Genomic DNA, 25,983 nt, shown 5'->3' with positions numbered 1-25,983 from the left:
CCCCTAGTTTCTAACACACGGCTGACTAGTTGATGAGGAATGAACTACAGAGCTCATTCTTGCAGCTTTTCTCCCTCATTTACTACTCACTGTCTGGAGTCCACTCTTCCTCTTGTCTTCTCCTTCCTCTACTCCCTTCACCCGTTCCTCCTTATTCTTTGGTCTTCCTCTATAGTCTACAGCCTACCCGTCACCCTTCACATCAAGACAACATTCTCCTCTATTTCTTCTCCTCTTCCCCACTCTCTCTTTCCTCTCTCTCTCTCTGAGTACTTTCAGTCTGTTGATCTTTCTTTTCTTCTTTTCCTGAACCACCCTTCCTCCCGAGGGATCCCTCTCCCATAGCTGACAGTCACGGACCCTGATGCCCCCTCCCGCTATGCCCCCCCCAACCCGTTCCTCTTTCCCTGCCTCTCGTTCTGTCGGTTCTGCCTCACTGCTCTCCAACACCCCCTCTGTCAGCCCCCCTGCTGAAGGGAGACAGAGAGATGGAGAGGGAAGGAGACCAGCACAAGAGAGTTGCTTACTTAATGAAGGTATGATATTAGACAGAGTGAACAAAAAGGAGGATAATTTAGCTGAAAAGTGCTGAGATAAAACCGGCGGCACGAGGCTACGTTTGGAAATCATCTCTCTGCAATTCTAGTCAGCTCACGGATTCGGGGGGGCTCGAGAAAAACTCAAATACTGACACTACTTGTGTGTTTTTGTTTGTGCAAGTTTTCTCTGTGCGTGTTCGTTTAGTTGCGTCTGTCAGGTGGGGTCGAGATGCGGTCTCCATGGCATCCCTGGGCGCCAACATCCTCTCCATTGTCATCGCCGCAACTGACGGCGGCGTGTCAGGTTGTTTAGAAGATGGGAGGCGGAGGGGGCAAGAGGAGAGAGGAAAGGAGGCTTAGGGGTCTCCCTTGTGTAGCTCAGTGTGAAGGTCGCATACGCAGACACTGTCAAAAATAAACACACACACACACACACACGCACACACACAGTCCAAACACACTCTCCAATATCCTGTCAAACCTGAGGACAGGACGGCATGAGCGCAGTGGGACAGGGCGACAGGGTTACCCATCTTTAGACGTGCTGTTCCTACATGTCCGCTGAGATTTGCTGTGTGTGTGTGTGTGTGTGTGTGTGTGTGTTAAACAACTGGGAATGCACTGAGATAGCAACACTGTTTTCTGACACCGCTCCTCTGTACGGCTTGTTTTTTCTCTGTATTTTGCACCCGCACGATAAATGCTGACCATGAACGGCGCTGCTGGGGAGAGCGTACTAGAAGAGAGACTGAGGATGGCGTTCCAGGATTGAAACACAAAAGCAGCATGGAAGGCGGAGTGGAAGGGAATGAATGAATTAGTCGTGGGTCACTGGTGATTCTCATTAAAAGCAAATTACTAATGTTGAGGAGGGACAGCTGTGCTACTGTGGCTGGTTTCTAACGACACACGCACACACGCACGCACGCACGCACACAAACACACACGTACAACACGTTTTCAAAACACTAGTGCAAACACGCATGCATCCCCCTGGGATCACTGACACCCCCTCGAAAAACAGACAAGAGAGAAGTGGGAAACCTAAGTATACTCTTTGAAGTGACGCACACATACACACACACACACACACACACACACACACACACACACACACACACACACACACACACACACACACACACACACACACCTTTTCCCAAAATGTTCTCACATTTTGTTATTTCAGCAGCAGAGTCATGTGGATTGATGCTACATAAAGAAGTTAAATGTTTTTACTGTTAAAGTGGATTTGTGTTCTGTGTTTGTGCAGATACTCACCAGGTACCATGCCTGTGAGGGATGGGGTGGAGTAGCTGCCCTGTCCAGTGGGGGGAACGTGAGGAGGGTAGCCTGGAAGAGTCGTGCTGGCTAAATCTCGACCTGTCATCACACACACACACACACACACACACACACACACACACACACACACACACACACACACATTCTTGTACTTACTACATACTGAGGACCAAGTAAAACTACTCACAAACTGAGGCCCACCATTTGTGATGTACTTAGAGACACACAAAAATGATTTCTGGACACTGGGTGTAAAAACCAACCTAAACACTCCTTTAGATATTGCAATATTGCCATTTTTCAAAAAAAGTTTTTAACCAGCCTACTGAGGACCAATTGCTCAGCTGACCCCCCCCCCCCCCCTAAAGTTATGAAATAATAACTGTTGATCTCATATTTTGGAGCAAAACAACCATGTCTGATATGTTTTTTTAAATATATATACTGTGAGGATTAAATTAATGTTATAAGCAAGAAGAAGCCCACTTTTATTTTTTTAGAGAAAGTGGTCAATTTACTAAAACACAATAAGGTAACTTCAGTTGTGTGGTTCTTTGATAAAGTCAAACTTACAAGTTAATATATTTTTAAATAATTTGATTTCATTGCATTTTAACACATTTTTATTATATAAACAGAAGCCTTACAGCTTTTTAAACATTAACATTTGTGTAAGTTTCGAGACACTTAGAAATGCCTTAATGTTTTAGTGAGTTTGTAATCTTTATAATTTCATTTTACACATAATCCATGTTCTTTCCAGGTTCTCTTTTGGAGAACAGGAGAGGATTTTTCAATGCATAGGATACAGTCTTTTTTCCTGGCACCTTCCGCAAAAACAGCCAAGTGTTGCTTAACTGCCAGCTTCTCCTGCTCATTCCATGGGGTCTTCCCTTTAATTTGCAAATGACCTACAAAAAAGAAGATACATCTTTAGTTGATGCTGTCTTTATTTTGTTGCACTCAATTTCTTTATTATTTTACTGTATGTCATGTTAAGATTAACATGACATACAGCTAAAAGAAATTTCTCAAAATTACGAGTATACATATTTTTTAATCTGAATTTTAACACAATTCAACATTTTTCTTCACTATTGTGAGAATATGAAACCCTCATAAATGCATTAAATGCTTTAATGTTTCAGGCCTTAAGTGTCTCAGAAAATATAAAATATGCAAGATAAAAGATAAATGACCCACACTTGTATAGTGCCTTTCATAGAGAATTCCAAAGTGCTTTAAACTACAGTGTATACTTCATCCATTCACGCACACATTCACACACTAGTAGTGATGAGCTACGATGTAGCCACAGCTGCCCTGGGGCACACAGAGACGCAAGGCTGCTAAGCACAGGCGCCACCAGTCCCTCCGATCACCACCAGCAGGCAAAGTGGGTTAAGAGTCTTGCCCAAGGACACAACAGCAGTATTGATTGGTCAGAGCCAGGATAGCACCTGCAACCTTCAGATTACTGGACAACCCACTCAACTTCCTGAGCTACTGCTGCCCCTATAAGAGAGAAACATTCAAATTAAAAAGTCTTTATTTCTATGCATCAATACTTGTCTTGGCCTCATTTTGCTTGAATTCATGCAGCAATGCAGCTTTAAAGAATTCCCAATCCAGAAACAATGATTGGACAACATTGTTGTCCCTGTTCAAAGCTGAAGATTCTGCGTACAGGTCAGGTAACTGGCTGGTTTTTAATTTGACATCTCAATAAGGGATATTGAAAAGAGGTTGTTTAAGGCACATACCGTAAATCCTCTAATACAGGCCTGGACCTGTATTTGACTCAAGCTCATCAAGCTCCAGGCCTTTATTGGAAGGAAGGCCAGAATTAGAGGCAGGCCTCTATTTCTGTTTGAGCAAAATGAACTACTGGTTCGCTGGACTTTTTGACAATTAAAATTAGATTGCGCAGCGGCCGCAAACTCACTGATGCGCCTGCAGCCTCTCGGATTTCCTGCTGCTCTAAACATTAAAATAATTATTTCATTTTCTGTTCCTCACTTCTAATTACCTTCAATGGTGTCTGTTGCAACCACCAGGTACAAAAACTAACTTGTTTTTATTTGACTATTTTTCTGTCCTGCCTGTTTATTATCTTCCTGCATCTCCTCTCAATCCTAAAGAGAAACTGCTACCTGGGTTCATATATATATTCACCTTATGAGTTACATTTGAACTGCAGTTCTAAAAGATCTACCAACCGCAAAAACAGTGGAGTGCTCGCTGCTTGCCGGCCGAATCAGTGATTGGTGCGTCACCGGATGACAAGGTGATGCGCCCCGCTCCACAACGAAACGCATCAGGCGCAAATAAAAGACAGAAAACATTAAAGGAAATGAACCGACATGAACGATCGCGTGTTAAATTTGTTTTTGAGGTGGCGACACCTGATTTGATAATGTCACTGTGGCCGTGCTCAGGACGCAGATCTACCGAGCGCAATAACAGCAGAGTGCTCGCTGCTTGCCGGCTGCATCAGTGATCGGTGCGTCGCCGGATAACAAGGTGATGTGCCCCGCTCCACAGCGAAACGCATCAGGCGCAAATAAAAGACAGAAAACATTAAAGGAAATGAACAGACATGAACGATCGTGTGTTAGATTAGTTTTTGAGGTGGCGACACCTGATTTGATAATGTTACGGTGGCCGTGCTCAGGACGCAGATCTACCGACCGCAAAAACAGCGGAGTGCTCCCTGCTTGGCGGCCGCATCAGTGATTGGTGCATCACCGGAGGACAAGGTGATGTGCCCCGCTCCACAGCAGCGAAACACATCAGGTGCAAATAAAAGACAGAAAACATTAAAGGAAATGAACCGACATGAATGATCGCGTGTCAGTACCGACGCTCTGGCACAGCGCGTTGCCCCCCCGAGCGCAGGAGCTTGTCACCTGCTGATAGCAGGCTGCTGTCTTTTCCGAGGGCTGCATCTTGCCAGTCATTATCACGTGACAGCGACTAGTCGATGACAGGCATAAAAAGTCACTATAGTGATGTCGACTAGTTCATACAACACCTATTGCTCCCCAGTGTTCTGCAGCGCACGTTCTCTTTGATCTTGATATCAAATTTTCGCCTCCTCTTCGTCTCCGCACGGTTAAAGTTACCCTCGCGGTCTATCACTGGCAAATCAAAAGTGAGACGATGACACAACCGCCCCCCGTACTTGCTTGTTACCACATTCCACCCAGCCACAATAAGAGACCGGCCATTATTCACCTCCGCCGACTCCGACACCGACCAAAATATGAGACCCGGCCGTTAATTGAATACAGGCCTGTATTAGAGGATTTACGGTAATTACCTAAACCAAACAATAACAGAAAATGTTTTGATAATTTTATTTCATGTTTGTAGTGTTTACAGAGGCAATTGAGACCCCAAATCCAATTTAAATAGCCAATTTTGACTTATGAAAGGCCTCAAGTTGACTTTTGTTTTAAACTACCACCATACAAACCAATTTATTTGTACGAACCGCATTGAGCAGGATCAGCAGCAGCCACTCCATGCTTGGTTTTCATTTTCTTTCTTTGGACCGGGCTTGTGGAAGAAATCCCAAAAGGCTTTTCTCCATCTGAAAAGCACAAAACCATGATATAGAAATTGTTCAGAAAGAAGCCAGAGCACATTATCTGCATTCCCAAAGACTGGACTTACACTCATCTCCGTCACTGTCCTCATTGAGAGTTGTAATAGAGTTTTGTCCTTTGCCATGTTTCTCTTCCACAGACAAGTTCAGCAATCCCCTGTCTAATTAAAACGTTTAAATCAATACATGTGAATCAGCATAGTTAATATCAGTCTTGGCCAAATTTCCAAAGTCTGCCATAACATACCACCATCATTGTCTGCATGTCTTTTTTGGGCTTTCCTTCTTTTGACAAGTTTATTTGATAAACTTGTGGGTTGCAACTCTCCATCTAAGGAACAATAAAATTTGTTTAAGTATTTGAATTTTCAGCTAAAAAGCCAAACACTGGTGCAGGTTTACATGCATACAGTTTCAAGAAAATTGGAATTATGTGAATTCCAGCACAAATTAATCATAAAATATGATCTGAACTTAATCTAAGGCACAATAATAGACAGTCACAATCACAGTATGCTTAAACTAAAACCACACAAGTAATTGTTTCCATGTTTTTATTGAACACAACATGTAAACATTCACTGTGCAGGTGGAATAAGTATGTGAACCCCTAGACTAATGACATCCAATAGCTAAATGGAGTCAGGTGTCACCCAACTGGAGTCCCATCAATAAGATGACATTGGAGGTGTTGTTTAAAGCTGACCTGCCCTATAAAAAACTCACCATTTATGAGTTTGCTTTTCTCAAGAAGCATTGCATGATGTGAACAATGCGTCATGCAAAATAGCCCAGAAGACCTAAGATTAAGAGTTGTTAACTTGCATAAAACTGGTAAGGGTCATAAAATTATGTACAAAACATTGATGTTTATAAATTGAGAAGTTCAGCACTGCTGCTATTGTCCCTAGGAGTGGCCGTCCTGTCAATGTGGCACAGAATAATCCTCTAATGTAAAGACTAACAAAGATCTGTGGCATTTGCCAACATTCCTGTTGGCAAATGTACGATACATAAACACTCAAAAGTTCATGGGAAGCCACTGCTGTCCCAAAAAAATTTAGCTGCATGTTTAAAGTTTGCAAAAAAGCACCTGGATGTTCCACAGCCGCACTGGAAAATATTCTGTGGAAATATTGAGTTGTTGAGTGGTGAAAGAACCACACAACAGTATGTGTGGATGAAAAGAGACATGGCACACCAACATGAAAACCTCATTCCAACTGTGAAGTATGGTGGAAGGGGCATCATGGCTTGGGGATGCTTTGCGGCATCAGGGCCTGGACAGATTTCTATCATCGAAGGCAAAGTTAATTTCTAAGTTTATCAAGACATTTTAAAGTTAACTTTTTGCAGAAGATCTTAGAGCCATCGGTCCACCAGCTGAAGGTCAACAAACGATGAGTGACACAACAGGACAATGGCCCAAAGCATAGAAGTAAATCAACAAAATGGCTTAAACAGAAGAAAATACACCTTCTGGAGTGGCCCAGTCAAAGTCCTAACCTCAACCCGAATGAGATGCAGTGGCATGACTTCCGGAAAACATTCACACCAGACATCCCAAGAATATTGCTGAACTGAAACAGTTCTGTAAAGAGGAATGGTCAAGAATCACTGATCGTTATGCAGGTCTGATCTGCAACTACAGAAAATGTTTGGTTAAAATTGTTGCTGCCCAAGGAGGTTAGGGTTTAGGAAGTTATGAGTTATTAAAACCAAGAGTTCATATACTTTTTCCACCTGCACTGTGAATGTTTACATGATGTGTTTAATAAAAACATGAAAACACAATTGTATGTGTGATATAATAGGGTATTTCCATTGCCGGGTCTGGAACGGTCGGGTCTCGTTATTTTGGAGTGGTGTGTTCTGGTATGGGTCTGCTCTCACGGTCCAGCCTAGCTTTAATTTCTTCATCTTGGCACAATACTGTGCCGAAGTCCACTCTGATCCTTTGGCTTCCATCCGCTGATAACAAAAAAAAAAAAACCTTTCTTACCTTTCAATCTAGCCCTTCCTGTGGACTGTCACGATGTCAGTGAGAAATGTATGGAACTCTGTAGGTGACCGTATAGAACTATGAATGTGACCAAAACTTGCCACTTGCTGGATTTTTTTTCACACTCATGTACAGCTAACAAAAATACAAACAACAGAACTCCGTTTGTGTTGCTTGCTGCAAGTTGTGAGTAATTTCTGTCAACCAATCAGTGGCCTGTGTTGTTGCTCTGTCCTAACCATACCGCTACAGAAATTTCTGGACCTACAACAGAAGGAAGCCCAAAAAGTCCCGTGACTGGCGTGGTACAAGTAAGTTGTCTAGACAGAACAATCGGAACAGCAAATTTAGCAACCCGATCCTTCCCATTCCATGCTAAAACGGTCAATGGAAATGAGCCATTCATTGAAGCAGACTGTGATTGTCTATTGTTGTGACTTAGATGAAGCTCAGATCACATTTTATGACCAATTTGTTCCAAAAATATAATTCCAAATAGTTCACTTACTTTTTCTTGAAACTGTAAGTCATGTTAATATTGGTGTGTTTGCATGAAGACAACTGCATTTTGGTTGCCTTAAAATGTTTCCTACTTACTCGAGGAGCAGAACTGAAACATTGAATGACAAGTGAAACCTCTTCAGAAAACCAAAGAAGTCAGTTGGTCTTCATTCAAAGTAACTAAGAAGCTCAATAATCAACTATACTGGCATTTACCATGAATATCACAGTCGTCTTCCAAATCGCCATCAGAATCTTGGATAGCTGCAGTCAACGTTTGGTTTTCAGTTTCACTTGTTGAGTGAGCTGAGAGCCTCCGGTCTTCATCTGGAAACAATACAAAATAAACAGTCCAAAACTCAGAGCATCTTAGTGCCAATTTATGCTAGTGCCTGTATTTACCTGTAGCAGAACTGCTCTTAATCTCTCTGTCCCATCTTGTGTTTCTCATCTTTGACAGTTTTTAATTGATTCCTTTGTACTAGAAAGGGTAGGCTGTTCTCCATCTGATTTTATAACAATTATATTTATATAAATATATATATACATATACATACAGCACTAATATCACAATGTAAATTGGACTTGAGAAGGTAGTGACAAAGTAAGGCAAAGTAGTCCACGCAGAAGGGGTCTCACACTTAAAAGGAACAGCAGCAGATATTGAGAATGCATACAAGCACAATGGTATCCCACAAGCAAATGCCAACCTCAATGAGGCTGCAAGGAAAGGAGCCACATCCAAATACCTACGAGTAAGACAAATCCCAAGAAGTCAGCTGCATGGCGAGAACAATATTCTGGCAATCAACTGCTACATCCTGCCAGTAATCAAATATACTGCATGAATAATAAGCTGGCCGAAGGAAGGAATTCAGATCAGATGTTAAGGCATGAAAGTTCCTAACCATGCATGGAGGGTTCCATCCCAAGTCCAGCACCCTGACACTGTACACTAGCCTTAAGGAAGGAGACCAAGAACTAGAAAGTGTGAGAGCCACTGTCCAGGATGAGAAAGATTCATAAGTACATCAAGGATAAGGCCCCAACAGATGATGTTGTCAGTCAATGTGTCAGACAATGACGAACAGAGTAAGAGGCGCTTGAAATTACTGTCTTGTGAGGAAAACCCCTACATTGACAGATAACTGAAGTGGTTGATGAAGAAATCATACTAATGGCTAGAAAGAGCTGGTCTGAATTATAGTACGAAGGCACTTATCATGGCTGCGCAGCAGCAGGCCCTGAACACCAGAGCAACATATGCCAAGACACCAGACAAGACTCAAGGTGTAGGCTATGCAAAGAGGCCCATGAGACAATCCACCAAATAACTGCAGGGTTTAGGATGCTGGCAGGGAAAGCATACATGGAACAACACAACCAATTGTACAGGAACATCTGTGCAGAGTATGGACAGGAAGGCCCATGGTCAAAGTGGACCCACCCCCCCAAGGTTGTAGAGAATGAATGAGCCAAGCTCCAGTGTGACTTCCAGATGCAGACCGAAAAAATGGTGATGGTGAAACAACCACATATTTTGATGGTGGGCAAACAACAGAGGACAGCAGTTGAGGTTTATGTAGCAATTCGAAGTGATAGAAAAATCAAGAAAAAGGAACACAAGAAACTAGAAAAGTACCAGAACTTCAAACCCTTTGCCTTCAGAACTGCCTTAATCCTTCATGGCATATAATCAACAAGGTACTGGAGTTTTTCCTGAGATTTGGTCCATACTAACATGATAGCATCACACAATTGCTGCAGATTTGTCACCTGCACATCCATGATGCAAATCTCCCATTTCTCCACATCCCCAAGGGTGCTTTGGATTGAGATCTGGTGACTGTGGAGGCCATTTGAGTACACTGAACTCATTGTCATGTTGAACAAACCAGTTTAAGATGATTCAAACTTTATGACATGGTGCATGGCCCTGCTAGAAGTAGCCATCAGAACATGGGTACACTGTGGTCATAAAGGGATGGACCTGTTCAGCAATAACACTCAGGTAGGCTGTGGCATTGCAACAATGACTATTAAGTACTAAGGGGCCCAAAGTGTTCCAAGAAAATGTGCCCCACACTATTATACCACCACCAATAGCCTGAACCATTGATACAAGGCAGGATGGATCCATGCTTTCATGTTATTGATGCCATATTCTGACTCTACCATCCGAATGTCTCAGCAGAAATCAACACTCATCAGACCAGTCAACATTTTCCCAATCTTCTACTGTCTAATGTTGTTGAGCCTGGGTGAACTGGAGTGACACCCAGTGTGGTCTTCTGTTGCTGCAACACATGTGCCTCAAGGTTTGACATGTTGTGCATTGAGAGATGCTCTTCTGCATAACTTGGTTGTAATGAGTGGTTATTTGAGTTACTGTTGCCTTTCTATCAGCTTGAACCAGTCTGGTCTGTCCATTCTCCTCTGACCCTTGGCATCAACAAGGCATTTTTATTCAAAGAACTGCCGCTCACTGGATGTTTTCCCTTTTTCAGACCATTCTCTGTAAACCCTTAATATAGTTGAGTGTGAATTTCCAAGAAAATCATTATTTTATTAAATACAGTATTTTCGCACCATAAGGCGCTATTAAAAACCTTTGATCTTCCCCTGAACCAGCAGTGCGCCTTTTAATACGGATGCGCCTTATATACATGTATTTTGGACATAAGTGAAGCCAGCCACACCTGCGTCCGCAGGAAAACAAAGAGCCGGCCAGTGGCACCGCCCACCCTCACCAAAATAAAGGGTGTGGCACTGCTCCACACAGGTACACCGGTAACCAGCTATGGCACCAGCAAAGAGACACGCTAATGAGGCAGGGTTCAAGCTCAGAGCCATCATTCACGCCGTTGAGCATGGAAACAGAGCAGCAGCAAGGGAAAACAACATTGACGAGTCGATGGTCTGCAAGTGGAGAAAGTTGAAAGACCAGCTGCTACAGTTGAAGAAAACAGCGTAGCTTCAGAGTCAACAAGGCAAGATGGCCACTGCTTGAAAACCGAGTTGAGCAGTTGGTCGCAAAGCAGCGAGCAGAAGCGTCTCCACCATCTCCATTTGTCTCACAGCTGCGGCATTAGCAGGAGAGATGGACATTGTGGACTTCATAGGAGAACCTTCCTGGTGTTTTTGCTTCATGCGGAGGCGAGCACTTTCTATCCGCACCAGAACTACCGTCTCGTAGCAGCTACCTGCCGACTACGCTGAGAAGCTAGAGTTGTTCCACGCCCATTGCACTAAGACGATGGCAGACAAAAACATCCAGCCCCAGTACATCATCAACATGGACGAGGTCCCGCTTACCTTTGACATCCCGGTGAACCGGACCGTGGAGAAAATGGGGAACAGCACGGTGTCTGTGCGGACGACCGGCCACAAGAAGTCCTGCTTCACCGTCATGCTCGAATGCCAGGCTCATGGCCAGAAGCTGCCGCCGATGGTCATTTTCAAGCGGAAAACTTTACCCAAAGAAAAGTTTCCCGCCGGCGTGATCATCAAGGCGAACCCGAAGGTTTGGATGGATGAGGACTTGATGGCGGCGTGGCTGCGGGAGGTGTACACCAAAAGACGGGACGGCTTCTTCCACACTTCTCCAGCCATGCTGATCTGCGACTTCATGCGGGCCCATCTCACCGACGCCGTTTAAATCCAGGTGAAGAGGATGAACACGAAGCTCGCCATCATACTGGGTGGATTAACCAAAGAACACAAGCCGCTGGACATTGGGGTGAACCGGTCCTTCAAAGCGAAAGTCCGAGCAGAGTGGGAGCGGTGGATGACTGATGGCGAACACACGTTCACCAAGACGGGCAGGTAGAGCCGATCGACTTTTGCCACCATCTGTGAGTGGATCGCTGATGCCTGGGCCAATGTTTCCGTCCAGACTGTTGTTCGAGCTTTCACCAAGGCCGGGATCACAACGGGAGAGCCAAGCAACGACAGTGACATTGACTCTGACGGCGATGAGCCGAGCGTGCTGGGTTCAGTGCTGGATCAGCTCTTCATGTCAGACATGGAGAATGAGGATTTTGAGGGATTTATGGACGAGGAATGAAAAAAAATATGTGAGTACCATACTTTTTTCCGATCTGAACGGGCAACAGCGCTCTGTATGAAACTGGGACTTTGAATATGTTTATATTAAACATAAGCAAACAGTTGTGTTGCCGCTGTCTGAATGCGCATCTTTGCTCCAGCCGTGCCTGCGCGTAAAAATGGGACTTTTGTTTGTTAAACAGCCTTACGTCTGATTGTTCTTTCTTGCTGCTTAAAGCATCCGTGCAAAATATGACACTGATAATTACGAAATTGTTGTTTTTACTGTGAATGAGAGGAATAAACTATGATTTTGATCTAACTCCTTTGTTTGGCTTATTGTACCAGTTATGCACTACTAGGTGGAGTGTTCAGTCAGTCATGCCATTACCAAATCTTCATTCTTGCTGCTAAAAGCACCCGTGCATTAAATTGGGACTAAATGTTACTTTAATAATGAGAAATTTATTTTTTAGCATAGATAATGAGTGGAGTAATGTTTGGCTTAGATCTAATTGCCCAAATTGTCTTAAGTGTGTGCTCGTTTGCTTTGCTGGGTGCGCCCTATAATCAGGTAGGCCTTATGTACAGACCAAACCTTTAACTAGGACACTGATTGACTGTGCGCCTTATAATCAGGTGAGCCTTATGGTGTGGAAAATACAGTACTCAGACTAGCCCATCTGGCACAGACAGCAATGCCAGATTAAATGTCAATTAATAACCTTTCTTCCTAATTTTAAATCTCTGTTTAAACTGCTGCAAATCGTCTTGATCATATCAACATGCCTAAATGCATTGAGTTGCCACCATGTGATTGGAAGATTAGAAATTTGCTTTAATGCGTTAAGTGGCCAAGGAATGTACGTCACACTGACATGGCATTCATGGAGTTAGCCATCTTCACTCATGATGGGGAAGGTTGTTGTTTTATTGTTCGGTAATAAACAGCAGACGTCATAGCTAGTAGAAGCTAACCGTTAGCAATAGCAACACCACCACATGGCAGAAGCTCCCTCAGTCATTTGTGGGTATAAAACATCCACGTTGCAAGCCAGTGGTAGAGTTGCTTTGCTGTTATAGAATCCTGGAAGAGATGACAAATAACAGGAAATAAGACTCCAGAACCTGCAGTATGAAGCTCATCTGTAAAGTGGGAACTTTTAGGTCTACAAAATGGTGCACTGCTTTGTTCCCCCACCAAGATTAACTTACAAGGCATTAAATCCTACTAGAGACCACTGTAAATGTATCAAATCATCCACTCCTTTAAATCATGGCAATTGCAAAAGAAACTTCCATTTCCAGTAGTCAATTTTTAATTCTTAGTGGCAATAATAACAGTCTTTCCTTAACCAATACTTGGTCTGCCCATAGTTTTAAGGTTTATGCTCTTAGATTTCAAAGATAAGCTATGTGATCAACATTATTACAGTTTGCTTGATATTTATATATTTTCTCATGTTTCCAGAAGAGTTTACTCACCATCAACTTGTAGTTCTTGTTCCACAATGACTCTCAACCTCTCTTCGATTCCACAATCAAATGTGGAGTTCTTTTCATCTAATGAGGTGGTTTAGGAAAAAGACATTTAGTCTAGTGAACTCATATGTAAACCTCAATTGTATTTTCTCAAAGTCAAGAGGCACTTTCACACCAGATCGGTTTGTTTCATTTTCAACAGATCAGTGTTTTTCCTTTGGGAGTTGCTTCACCTTGAAAAAGCATGGCAAATGTAACCTGGCAAGGAAACCTAAATATGTAAATGTATAGTCTGGAAACAACCATTTAGGCCTTTTCAAATGACACTAGATAGTAACTTAGATTAGTGCAGACCGGGCTGGTAACCTTTTCCAAAAACAGTTTTGGATTATCTCTCCACCTTTTCTCAATTTTTGTAGTCCCTGCTCTGATGGTTACACGGGTTGAGTCGCAATTATTGGCAAAAGATTTGCAAGGGTCTGCCTGCTGCCTGCAACCATTTCTTGGTTTTAGAGTCTGACAAAAGGTCATTAAAACTGAGCAGAATGTTCTACATCACCACAATTGTTGTGCCGAGTTGTGTTTATGTGCATCATACAGGTCACCTCACACTGTTTACTGATCCCCTCATGCTAACTAATTTCTGTATAAATTTTAGGGTTGGGCATCGAGCATCGATTGGAACCGGTTCCAACTGTGCATTTTCCCCGCAATCGTTCTAAGTGAATTATTTCAATTCCTAGTTTCGATCACTAGAATGCCGACAGAAGAGGAATCTGCGGCCGATCTCCATGAAAACTAAACATGATCTGCAAATTGTGATCAATGCTTTTCAGAGCTGATCACACCAGCTGTCTGTGTGCAGCACAAGTCCCCCCTCCCCCCACATGGCGCGCAGTGGCCAGATATAAACAAAAGTGTCTGCCGAACTTTAACTCCATAAGGTAAACTTTAACTCCTGCAGCGTAGAGGAAACTTGTTAAAATGCGTCAACACGGTGGATTTAATGGTTGCTTTAAAGAAAAACTCTGGACGGTGTGAGGTGAGTTTGTCTCACTGCAGAAATAAAAAACACACACGGAGTGTCAGCAGTCAGACGCAGCTGCTCACCAACACTGTGTGTGAGCGTGAGCATCAGAAGGCTGAACAATAACCTGTAGGTGTACCACACCAGCTTCTGCCACAGTAACTATTTATAATAATAATAATACATTAAACACACAAAGTTGTGAACACTTTAATTTCCTTTCTGAACTATTTCTGTTGAGAGTTGTAATGGCCACAAATGGTCACTTTTCAGGTATAGATCAGGGATTCCCAAAGTGTGGTGCGCGCACCCCCGGGGGTGCGCGAGCTGCCGCTAGGAGGTGCGCGAGGTGAAAAGTGGAATGGCTGCGGAGCTCAGAGAAGTCTGTCATATGTCACCATTAGCCTAGCCAGAAACTCATTTGTGGGTGGGCCAAAGAAAAAGTAAGTGGGCCCAATAAATTTAATTGAAAACAAGTATATTTTTGCGCGCGTGTCCTCCACATGTGCCCTAGCTTCATAATAACAATGCGCCGAGCTTCAGCACTCTGGCCTGCGCACGCCGATATGTTCCGTCGCGCGTGTCCTCCACATGTGCCTTAGCTTCATAATAACAATGCGCCGAGCTTCAGCACTCTGGCCTGCTCACGCCGATATGTTCCGTCGCGCGCGCGTGTCCTCCACATGTGCCTTGCTTCATAATAACAATGCGCCGAGCTTCAGCACTCTGGCCTGCTCACGCCGATATGTTCCGTCGCGCACGTGTCCTCCACATGTGCCTAGCTTCATAATAACAATGCGCCGAGCTTCAGCACTCTGGCCTGCGCACGCCGATATGTTCCGTCGCGCGTGTCCTCCACATGTGCCTTAGCTTCATAATAACAATGCGCCGAGCTTCAGCACTCTGGCCTGCTCACGCCGATATGTTCCGTCGCGCGCGCGTGTCCTCCACATGTGCCTTGCTTCATAATAACAATGCGCCGAGCTTCAGCACTCTGGCCTGCTCACGCCGATATGTTCCGTCGCGCACGTGTCCTCCACATGTGCCTAGCTTCATAATAACAATGCGCCGAGCTTCAGCACTCTGGCCTGTGCACGCCGATGTGTTCCATATTTGATCATTTTTAACGGTGTTGGATGAATCTGAAGGTGGTGAGTCATTCTGGCAGATTGTAATTAACACCCTGTCTCATGCAGGTGTTCTGACATTATAAACCTCTCAAACAGAACATTGTGGATGTAACAAAATAAATCAACAAATGATTCCCATTCAGGCTATTAACAGCACGCTGAAGATCTGAAGTTCAGAGTGCGTCTGTCAGAGGTCAGACGCGTTCCAGCGGAACCACAGCTCACGGGTGCACATGTGAGCACATCTGGGCTGGGCATAAGTAGTTTTACAACATTGGTTTAAATAGCGCCATTAACGAGACGCGGTGACTTGAGCGGCTCATGGAGCTGTGCCGCGCGTGCACACACACATACACACACAGATTCAATAAGTGCGCACGCTGCGTAAACTCCAGCGCGCCGTCAGACTGCAGACAGAAATAGCGCTGCCTCCTCCGTAGAAACTTTTAAGAGGTTTTATAACAACATTTCAGGTCAAATTAAGATATTAGCTTCTATTTTGGGATGACGTATTAAAGTCGGGTCCGCTCCAGCCAGTGGAGCCAGTCATGAACCTGACCACAAGTCCTGTTACTGCAGCATTCCTGTCCGCGTGGCAGTGGATCCCAGATTCAGCCACACCATAAAACAGCAAAAAGTCGGTCTGAGGCAAAAGTGAACCTCATGGCGTTTCCATCTTTTCCCATAAAGACATTTGATTACGCACAAGTAGGTGATCAGCTCAGGTTTACGCAGAAGGAAGGAGAGCGCTCTGGCCGCACAGGTTAAACGTTCCTACTTTAAGAAAACCGTTAAATTGCATTGTTTATGTGCTACCTGGGCCTCTAAATATTTATTTAAAATTAAATCAAAGGAAAATGTAATGGTATCGAATGTTTATTAATTACTATTTAAAAAATGAAAGTGATGGGGAAAAAGGTCGATCATATTTTTTTTAACCCTGACTGTTTAGCTTGACATCGGATGGACATATATATATAGCCATGCCCTGATGTGGGGGCTGGGGGGGAGGGGGGGGGGGGTCGACATGGTCGGGACATAGAAGGGGGTGCGCGGCTAAATAAGTTTGGGAACCACTGGTATAGATTGACCTATATGCCATTGGTCAGCGGCAGTCAGGAAGTCTGCCTCTGTGTCCTGTTAATCATTCAAGTTGCAGAAGATTCGACATTGCCTGCTTGTTGATACCCAATAAAGTTAACAATATTATTAAATTGTGTTCAGACAAAATTTCAGTAAAAAGGCTATTCTTATGTATATTTACAGAGTAAAGGTAAGTTATAGGACAATAAAATGGCAAAAATTGCCAATAGTTGTTGATGAACTTTTTAAAATCATTATTGGAAACTATTTAAGAACCAGCCTGATTAAGCACTAGAACCACATTAGTTGAAAATACACAAATGGTAATGATTACCTGAAAATTGTTGATCTTTGTATTCGTCCATCATTTGTGATATTTTGATTTTACCTAAAAATGTAGAAGAGAAAAATTGTTTTAAAAAAATAAAACCATCAACTTGAACATCACAAAACAATGTGAACTAACTTCAGCCTTGTGCCCAACTTTCAATCATTAAGTTTCATTTTAGCCACCATTTTGTAAACTGCACTAACTACACAGTACTATTAAATAAAACAAAAAATCTGTAGTTTCTTTGCTTCTGACATGTAGGCATAAATAATCCATAACGTTTTACAGCTTTTATAAGTGTTTAGTGGACAAAAGTCACACAAACTTGCCTTGCAGTGAGCTTTCCATATATCATTTTACAGCTTCAAGCCTGACCTAGACAAAATTCACATGAAGTGCAGAAGTCTGCTGTCTGGGTTACTTAAATGTACAAAAGCACAAAACATTACACATCTTACCTTTTCTTTTGTACATCTACCCTCCTGTCTCTTCTGGTGAGCTTTCCTCCTCCATGAAAATGGCTCCCTGTCTGTGCTGCAGGGCACAGCTGAACTCAGGGAGGAATAGGTAGCATGACTCTGATTGGATGACTAGTTTATGGGCCCACCGCCTCTGCAGCTGCCAGGTGGGGGATGGGCAGTTAGGCAAAAGTCAGCCTTCACTGAAAACTCAGAGAAACGTGCCACAATGGAGCAGCAGGGCTGATGACTGAGGATGAGTGAAGATCAAAGCCACCCAAACTAATCATAATAAATATTAATTCAATATTAATTTATAAAACTGTCTCTCTTTGTATATTTTTTAATTTGTATATATTTTATGTAAATTTAACTTTTAGATCAGGATGGTCAAAAGTACACAACATTAGTGGCCTTCAAGTGATTTTGAGCAGTCCACATTTGCATTTGTAGAATGATTTGGTCTGTCCAGAAGGCTGCTGCTGTAGATTGATACTTTCATGCTTTTATATTGTAAATGTTGTTCATCAGTGTTAAAAAAATTCAGCAGTCACAGTTAAACGAAAAATCAACATTAATCAAATCTTCATAAAAAAGGCCACATTTATGTAAAATTACAAATGTTTGAGGGCATGTTGTGGGTCACATGAGCAACGCAGGGGTTCAAAAATCAGCTCAATTCATGGTCATAACCCTGCTTTCTAGGCAGCCATGTTTGCTTTCTGATATGTGACTTATAAGTGAAAAGGCCTCCCAGAATATACTGCAGAAACTTCCCATTAATTAACATTGCCTTTTCAACTAATTTTGAGGTCACACTGTGGGTCACATGAGCAATGCCGACCCCCGCCAGCTTCAAAAGTGCAGGCAAATAGGCTGCTCGGTTAGTGCTTCGTTTGTGCTGATTTGTGCAGGTAAAATTGACGTTTGTGCTGCTATGGTTTCTGAGATAATAAACTGTATTTTATGGGTCATTCAGAGTTCATCGTCCCCCCGGATTGCTCCAAACTGCTCCAAAATGGACCATATTAGTCTACCTTTTTAGTGCTTTGTTTGTACTGATTTGTGCAGGTAAAATTGACGTTTGTGCTGGAATGGTTTCTGAGATATTACGAGTTTTATTTTTACATGATGACATCATCAAATCAAGTCACTTTTGTGCTCTTTGTCAGTCTAAAGCAGCGTTTTTCAACCCTGGTCCTCAAGGCACACTGCCCTGCATGTTTTTGTATTCTCCCTGCCTTAACACACCTCATTCAGCTGACTGCAGTTCAGCAAAAGCTTGTAAATCAACCATCAATTCAAATCAGCTGTGCTGAAGCACGGAAAACCTGAAAACTCCCTGGACAGTGTGCTTTGAGGACCAGGGTTGAAAAACACTGGTCTAAAGTATATTTGCTTTTCAAACTCAGTCAGCTTCACCTCTATAAACATGAAGGTTATATTTTTCTTTCAATAAATTTGCCATATTTATTGTGTTGATCTCATTACCAAAGTCATGTTTCACTCAACTTTACAATTTTAGAGTCACTATTCCTAAGCCACAACAAAATTAAATGTATAGCTGCAAAAAAAAAAAAAAAAAAAAAGATTAGATTTGTGAATCTGTACTAAATATAATGTATGTAATTTATGTCCACTAAAATTATTGTCATTTTTTGATTTTGGAAACGTGTAATATCTCAGAAACAGATGCAACACAAATGGTAATTTTACCTGCATAAATCAGTACAAACAAAGCACTAAAAAAATTGACAAATACGGTCCATTTTGGAGCAGTCCGGGGGACGGTGAACTCTGAATGACCTATCAAATAAAGTTTAATATCTCAGAAACTGTTGTAGCACAAACGTCAATTTTACCTGGGTCACATGAGCAACGAAGGGGTTCAAAAATCAGCTCACTTCATGGTCATAACCCTGCCTTCTAGGCGGCCATGCTTGCTTTCTGATATGTGACTTATGGGGGAAAGGCCTCTTGAACTGCAAATAAAAATATTGCATTTCATTTACATTGCTGTGTTGCCTAATTTTGAAGTCATACTGGGGGTCTCATGAGTGATCTAGAGTTATAAAAATAGGGTCACTCAATTGACATAACATTTCCTTCGAAGAAGTGGTGTTTGTTTTACACACAGTACATTTACATACATTACTCCTACACACAAAGGCGTCCTAAAGTGCACTTAAAAACCTGATATTCATTTACATAGCCTTTTTCATTAACTTTTTGGTCAGGCTGTGTTTCATAGAAGGGATGTAGAGGGCTGGAATTAGTCAGTTCATCTTCACAAATAGGGAGCCTGAAGCCCCCTTCAGACAGGCCATGAAAAACGGAAATGTTCCGGACTCTGTCCGTAAGACCTTTGTGTCTGAATACAAACATCCGGATAATGTGTTCTGGAATTTATCCGGTCGAAGCCCCTAGTAACAGGTCCGGACTTGTTACGGACAGGGTGGCTGATTCAGACTGGTGAGGTAAAGTTCCGGACAAGGGGGAGGAGGAGGGGACCGGGGGACGCTGTGCGCACCTAGATAGCCCGCTGCTGTAGAATGCGGCGAACTATGGCAGCTCTTCTTCTACGGTACCGCCTAGACGCGCGGACGGAGCGCTTCACACCGCTTCAGTGATTCCTTTAACCATTGAGCTTCATCATCCAGGTCTCTTATACGTCTTCGTGTGCGCAGAATTATGCTTAAGCGCCTCGTGATTTTTATCTTGAGAGGTGCTATAGAAATGATATTTTCTTCTTCTTCTTCTTAACATGAGTCCGATTCTCTCTCCCCCCACCACCCCCCCGCCGCCGTCAGACATCTGTAACTTTTCCCTGCTGTGTGAACGCAGCCGAAAGGACAAGTTCCGGTACAAAAGTGGTGTGTCTGAAAACACAGTTCCGGTTAAAAACCGGATTGAATTGTCCACAAATGTTCCAGAATGTCCATCTGAAAAGGGCTTTGGTCTCCTCACTTTCCGGTCGGCTCATGGTTCCAAGGTAGAAGGAAAAAAAATGAATGCAAGTCATTGGGGCTAAAAGCGCTGTTTTCTAATTCCGCATGTTGTGTGCCATGGATTTCACATATGCTGTCCGTGAGTTTTAAAGACACATTTTGAAACCAAGAATGCACTTTTTTTTAACAGGGAGAAACGTTATTTTAGGATTTGTATGAAAATAAGCCCAGAACTACAGATGCGTGTCACGAAAATGACATCATCGTTAATGACACAGAGAAAAACGGAGGGAAATGGCTGTAGGTTCAGCAAACTTCAAATCCTTCCTTCAGGCGGAGAAAAGCACAATAAATCGGGCCATTTGGTAAGTACCAGCTACGCTACAGGAGAAAAGATTATGTGTTGACGTCATATATGCGACATGCCGATGTCGGATTTGTAGTCATGCTAATTATGAACTTTTACAAACTGATAAATCTCGAAGTATGTGGCAAGTATGGTCAAAACACCTATCATTAGTTTTAATTAAAATTGCAGTACTACCTATGTGTGATCCAGGGCCTAAGGCAAAGCTGATTAGAAAATAGAGTTTTTAGCCCCATAAACTTGCATACATTTTTTCGTTCTTCCGGGGACCCATGAGCCAGAAGTAGATGGGCGTGACTTAGCCTCCCCGTACATCTTATGTATAGATGATACTGTTTGCATTCTGATACGTCACTGGTAAGCAAAAGTGCCCCCCAAAATACTGGATAAATCTTTTTTGTAGCATTTTTCACTAATTTTGAGGTCATACTGTTCCGTACAGGAGAGCTGTTTGCATTCAAATACTTAATTCTAACAAGAAAAGGACCCCAAAATGTACTGCTCCTCCTTTTACCTTTTCTTTTCCACAATTTTAGAGGTCATGCTGTGGGTAATAGGAGTGGAGCCGTGCATAAGCAGTGTTCTACAGGTCAGAACATTTGTTTGTGTAACAGTTTTTTTTTTTTTTTTTGCTGAGCTTAAGTAGGGTTATATTAAGGACTGGATGCATAGTTTTAAAAAAAGATTTCCCAGATCATCTTTTTATCACATAATACCAAGAGTTTGCTGTTGAAAGATATATAAAACACAGCCTGTTTCAGTGTCATTTAGACTTGCATATTCTGTCCATTTATTGTTTCTCCCTCCGCCACAGTCTAGTCTGATAGGGTATATGAATTAAAGACTAATAATATAAACAAGCAGCTGGTCCACTTCAACGTGTCCATGATGTGTGGCTTCTCCTCTTGACTTTGTTGCATTGGGTCTGAAAGTCTTCTTGCTATATCCAGCCAACATTAAGCTGATCCGTGGATCTGAACAATTTTTTTTCTCGGACTTAGCAGAGGAAGCAAAATATCTGGGCTCCCTGAATCCTGTTGTAATCATTAATTCTGTGGATCACTAAAGATAGCCACTTCTGGTTATAAGGTTGATGGGCTGTTTTCATTTTTTTTACCTAACACCATAATGAGCTATTGTGTGATCAATGGAGGAGGAACTTGTTATTTTTGGTGGTGTTTAGGTAGAATTTTCCCTGATGTTTTCACCTTCACCTTCTGTTTTAATAGTGAAAATTGCTTATCATTAAAGTTTTATTATCACTAGGTCACTTTTATTTATTCATATTCTGCTGCCTAACTGAACCTTCTGTAATTGTTCTTTGGATTTATTTTTGTCTTCTTTAATAGCAGTTAGCATAAAGTTAGTCAAGGTTGGACTATGGTATGCTCTCAGTATAACACCATCTGCAATAATGGCTTTGCTGGTGATGTTTTTTATTTGATTTAGTTTTTCTTTCTTTTTTTTTGTTTGTTCGCTTTTTTTTTCTTTAGGCGTAAACCTTTTTTGGACTTTTTCCTGTTTGATCTCTATATTTTTTTCTTAGGGCTTGGCACTTCTGTTATGGGTAAACATCTAAATATAATTCCTCTCAATATCAGAAGTCTTCTTCTAAAGATTGATTGAAAAAGAAAAGATTGGTTTAGTTAGAATGAACCAAAAATAATTACCCTTTCGGAGACCTGGTTAAATGATTCTGTCTCTAATAATGCAGTTAATTTGGATTATTTTAACTTATTTCATGCTGAGAGACATGGGAGGGAGGGTGGGATTGCTACTTATGTTTGTTCCAGTCACAAGTGGTTGTAGTCCCATCAGTGAAACCTTCACAGGTCATCTTCATTGAGGTTATATTTAATGCCAACAAGGGTTGTCACGGTGTGAAAATTTAACCTCACATTATTGTGACAAAAATTATCACGGTTTTCGTTATTATCGCTGTATTTATTTAAACATGCTACATTTTCAGGAAACTAAATAAACCCTGTATATCAGGAAAATATTGTCCTCAGTTTGTGTCTAAATTTTGCCTACAATTTGTTATTTTGTAATTATGTTGTTTATTTGTTTACATATTTCCCCTTTAGTCTTTAAAATACCAATAATAATTAATCAATTTCCCTCTGGGATTAATAAAGTATTTTTGAATTGAATTTGAATTGAATTTGCCCATAACTTCTTATTTTTTGTCTGTTTGATGTCATCATTTAAAAAATATTAGATCAGATGATACTCAGTACTCAAGTAGCCTTCTAATTAGATAATTTTTTACCCTTACTTGAGTAATAAACCCTATATCAGGAAAATATTGTCTTCGGTTTGTGTCCTTCCAGTGAGCTTTGCAGATTTGGGAAAATGTCATCAGGCAGTAATCATTGTTAAATTCATAATTATTCTCAGAGAGAGACCATCTCTTATCTGCCCCTGGGAGCCCCGTAATGCATAGCGTCATTTCAATATGGGGATGTCCGTGACACGGTTTATATGCAGGTAGCGGCGCTGTGGCTGCTTTACATAGCGACTTGTTTCTTTCTCCCTCAACCTAAATCCTCGGATTACGCATTTTAACTAAAATGCTAACTTGCCTTGCGTTGACTGTAGAGTTGTGGGTGATGGTCACACAGATGTGTCATGAGATTTGAAGCATTGCTGCCTTTCACAGACACTTTTTCCTGCACGTGCTGCAAACAGGATAGTCGTCTTCTATCAGCTGTCCCTCTGCATTTTTCAAATATCCAAAAAATGCCCATACTTCCGACTTTGTCTTCTTTGAGGGATAATAAATGTCCTGCACACTGCCGTCTCCTCCTTTGGCCATTATTTCAGCTTTAGCTTCAAGAAAGTTTTGGTTGTAAACAACAAAGTGTGCATGTACCGCCGGCAACTTCAGCAGATGATACGGTGGCTGGTAAGGGTCACCGCACCTACACCGTAGCCACGGTAATCCACCAAGATAATATAGTTTTTTAAAAAACAAGACTGTTATTATTATGGTCAACTTTTTTACCGGGGTTTACCGCTACACCGGTTACCGTGAGAACCCTAATGCCAACAAGTATGTCATAGTTGGGAACATTTATCTGCCACCTTCTTCTTTGCTAAAAATGAAGCTGTGAAAAATATTATTGCCACTGTTCAATCATAAGATTGAAGGAACCTATTTTGTTGGGACACTTTAACTGAAACTGGCTCTATCAATCAACCCTTTATGAACTTAACCTTTTAAACGGCTCAAATGTCACTCAACTGATTCCTGCTCCAACCTGACTTGGCGCCAGCAGTTCTTCTCTTAATGACTGGATTTTAGTTACTCACTCTAGCAGGATTGTTGATTCAGGGGTTCTACCAGATTGTTTAGCAACAACTCAATTACATCCTGTAATTGGAAAATTTAGATTCTCTAGACTCCTCCTAAAATCATTAGGTTACATGACTTACATCATTTTAGTAATGAGTTCTATCTCCATGACTTACAGTCGATTAACTGGGATAGACTCTTGTTATTACCTGACCTAGATAGTGCTTGGAAATATTTCTTTTCTGAATTTCTCAGTGTTCTTGATAAACATGCTCCTTGGATTAGTGTTGAAGTCATGGGCAATCACCTTCCATGGATCAGTAGTTAACTCATCGCCCTTTACAAACAACGTGACAAAGCATGGAAAACTGGTCAATTGACTCGTAATCATGTGGACTGGTGTAAGTATAAGAAACTGATAAATGACTGCACAACTCAAACTTGGAATGCCAAAGCAGCTTATTATAGAAACAGCTTAAATAACTAATTTAAACAAAGTTAGCCCCCCAACCACCCCCCGCACACACACACACAATAATTTTCAGTCAGATGAGAATTTTTTGCTTTAATCCCTGTTATAAACGCAGTCGGAACAGAGGAGAGGTTCCCGTATGAAATAAATAAAAAAAATTGATTTGATAAATCACGGATTAACGGGTTGTCATTTATGTAACATAGCAAAACAGCTATGTTTTCTTCATCATGCACCAGAAACTAACTTTTATTTACAGTTCATGTCAAGATCTCTGGATGTCCTGTTCTGTTCTACTACTCCTTTAATCTACAGACTTCCTGACTTCTTCAAGATATCAGAACTGCTTTCTATCTATATTATCTCTCTGTGATCACAGAGAGAAGTGTCAGCTTTCTAACTAAAATGTACCAAAATTATGCTTGATCATATTTTGTTCAATTTAAATATGTTGAATCTAAGTGTTCTAGTAAAAATCTGTAATGGTACAGTCCAAGCTAAAACATAAGTGTTTATTGTTTTATAAATACTAGATATTATTCTTTAAATCACATTTGATGATTCTGAAATGGTTAATCAATCATTCATACTTCCATAATCATATTATGATTACGGTTAAAATATTCACCACACACAATTTTGGATATAATATGTTTTTTAAAAACACATTTAAAATCATAAACCCTCAAGCTTTTGTGGAAAGAGAGGGGTGTCTGAGGTATATTGGTAAAACCTCCTACAGAACTTGGCAAACTGATTTGTCTGAGTTTGTCAACTAGAGTCTATAAGTATGGCAACAATCTCTGAGAACGTCAGTTCTGCCTCTGAACAGCCACTGGCCAGGCTGGCTCAGGAAAAGCTTTCAACGCCATCCACCTCTCAAAGCTAACATTTTTAGCAGCTATTTGCGATTAGATGCAAAAATTGCTTCCTCCAACACCATAACTCATTTGACGTGAAACGTCCTCAGCAACAGACCTGGGGTATCTTACGGACGGACTGTTGACCTCCAAAAGGCGGCTATGGCCTTTAGAATTCCAGAAGCCTAAAACCTCCTCCTCCACTCCGTCGGACAAAGGGCTTCTCTTCTTCGTACCACCAAGAACCTCCAAGACAAAAGTCAGTTTGTACTCTGCGTTGGATGAACATCTTTTATTAATTGATACGATTGTTATACCCAATAAGCAAAACTAAATTAATTTTAAACCCAGACACCACTAATTTCTTATCACGCTTAACAAAGCTCCCACTACACCTCACTTTCATTACATCGCTTAATTCATTCAGTTATAGTTTGTTAAACCCTTGTTTCTCATAATTTGTTTGTTTGATTTTCATAGGAACATAGTATAATAAACTGATTTTTATAAAAACTATATTTCT

At 41.6% G+C, this 25,983-nt stretch overlaps 2 protein-coding genes across 7 annotated transcripts in view; both read right to left on the bottom strand.

Annotated features, from left to right (window-relative positions):
- Positions 1 to 25,983, bottom strand: part of pax5 (paired box 5) — a 101,608-nt gene that overhangs the window by 13,122 nt on the left and 62,503 nt on the right. For all 4 annotated transcript variants that reach the window (XM_054751540.2, XM_070553818.1, XM_054751541.2 and 1 more), the window contains exon 8: positions 1,821 to 1,922. In XM_054751540.2, the coding sequence (XP_054607515.2) occupies positions 1,821 to 1,922 (102 nt within the window). The remainder of the gene's footprint in view (positions 1 to 1,820; positions 1,923 to 25,983) is intronic.
- Positions 2,450 to 19,062, bottom strand: LOC139061527 (uncharacterized). Of its 3 annotated transcripts, XM_070553820.1 has the most exons (9): positions 17,516 to 19,062; positions 17,387 to 17,432; positions 17,061 to 17,114; positions 13,490 to 13,567; positions 8,174 to 8,284; positions 5,702 to 5,785; positions 5,523 to 5,615; positions 5,341 to 5,439; positions 2,450 to 2,755 (listed from the first exon to the last, which is right to left on the bottom strand). In XM_070553820.1, the coding sequence occupies exons 2-9, from the start codon at positions 17,403 to 17,405 to the stop codon at positions 2,577 to 2,579; spliced, it is 717 nt and encodes a 238-aa protein (XP_070409921.1). In that variant the 5' UTR covers positions 17,406 to 17,432; positions 17,516 to 19,062; the 3' UTR covers positions 2,450 to 2,576. The 3 variants fall into 3 exon arrangements, with proteins under 3 accessions (XP_070409921.1, XP_070409922.1, XP_070409923.1); XM_070553821.1 differs by lacking the exon at positions 17,387 to 17,432; XM_070553822.1 differs by lacking the exons at positions 17,061 to 17,114; positions 17,387 to 17,432.

This window comes from Nothobranchius furzeri, chromosome 7 (genome assembly GCF_043380555.1).
Source record: "Nothobranchius furzeri strain GRZ-AD chromosome 7, NfurGRZ-RIMD1, whole genome shotgun sequence".
In the NCBI taxonomy this organism is placed as follows: domain Eukaryota; kingdom Metazoa; phylum Chordata; class Actinopteri; order Cyprinodontiformes; family Nothobranchiidae; genus Nothobranchius; species Nothobranchius furzeri.
This window is presented reverse-complemented; position numbering and strand designations above follow the sequence as displayed.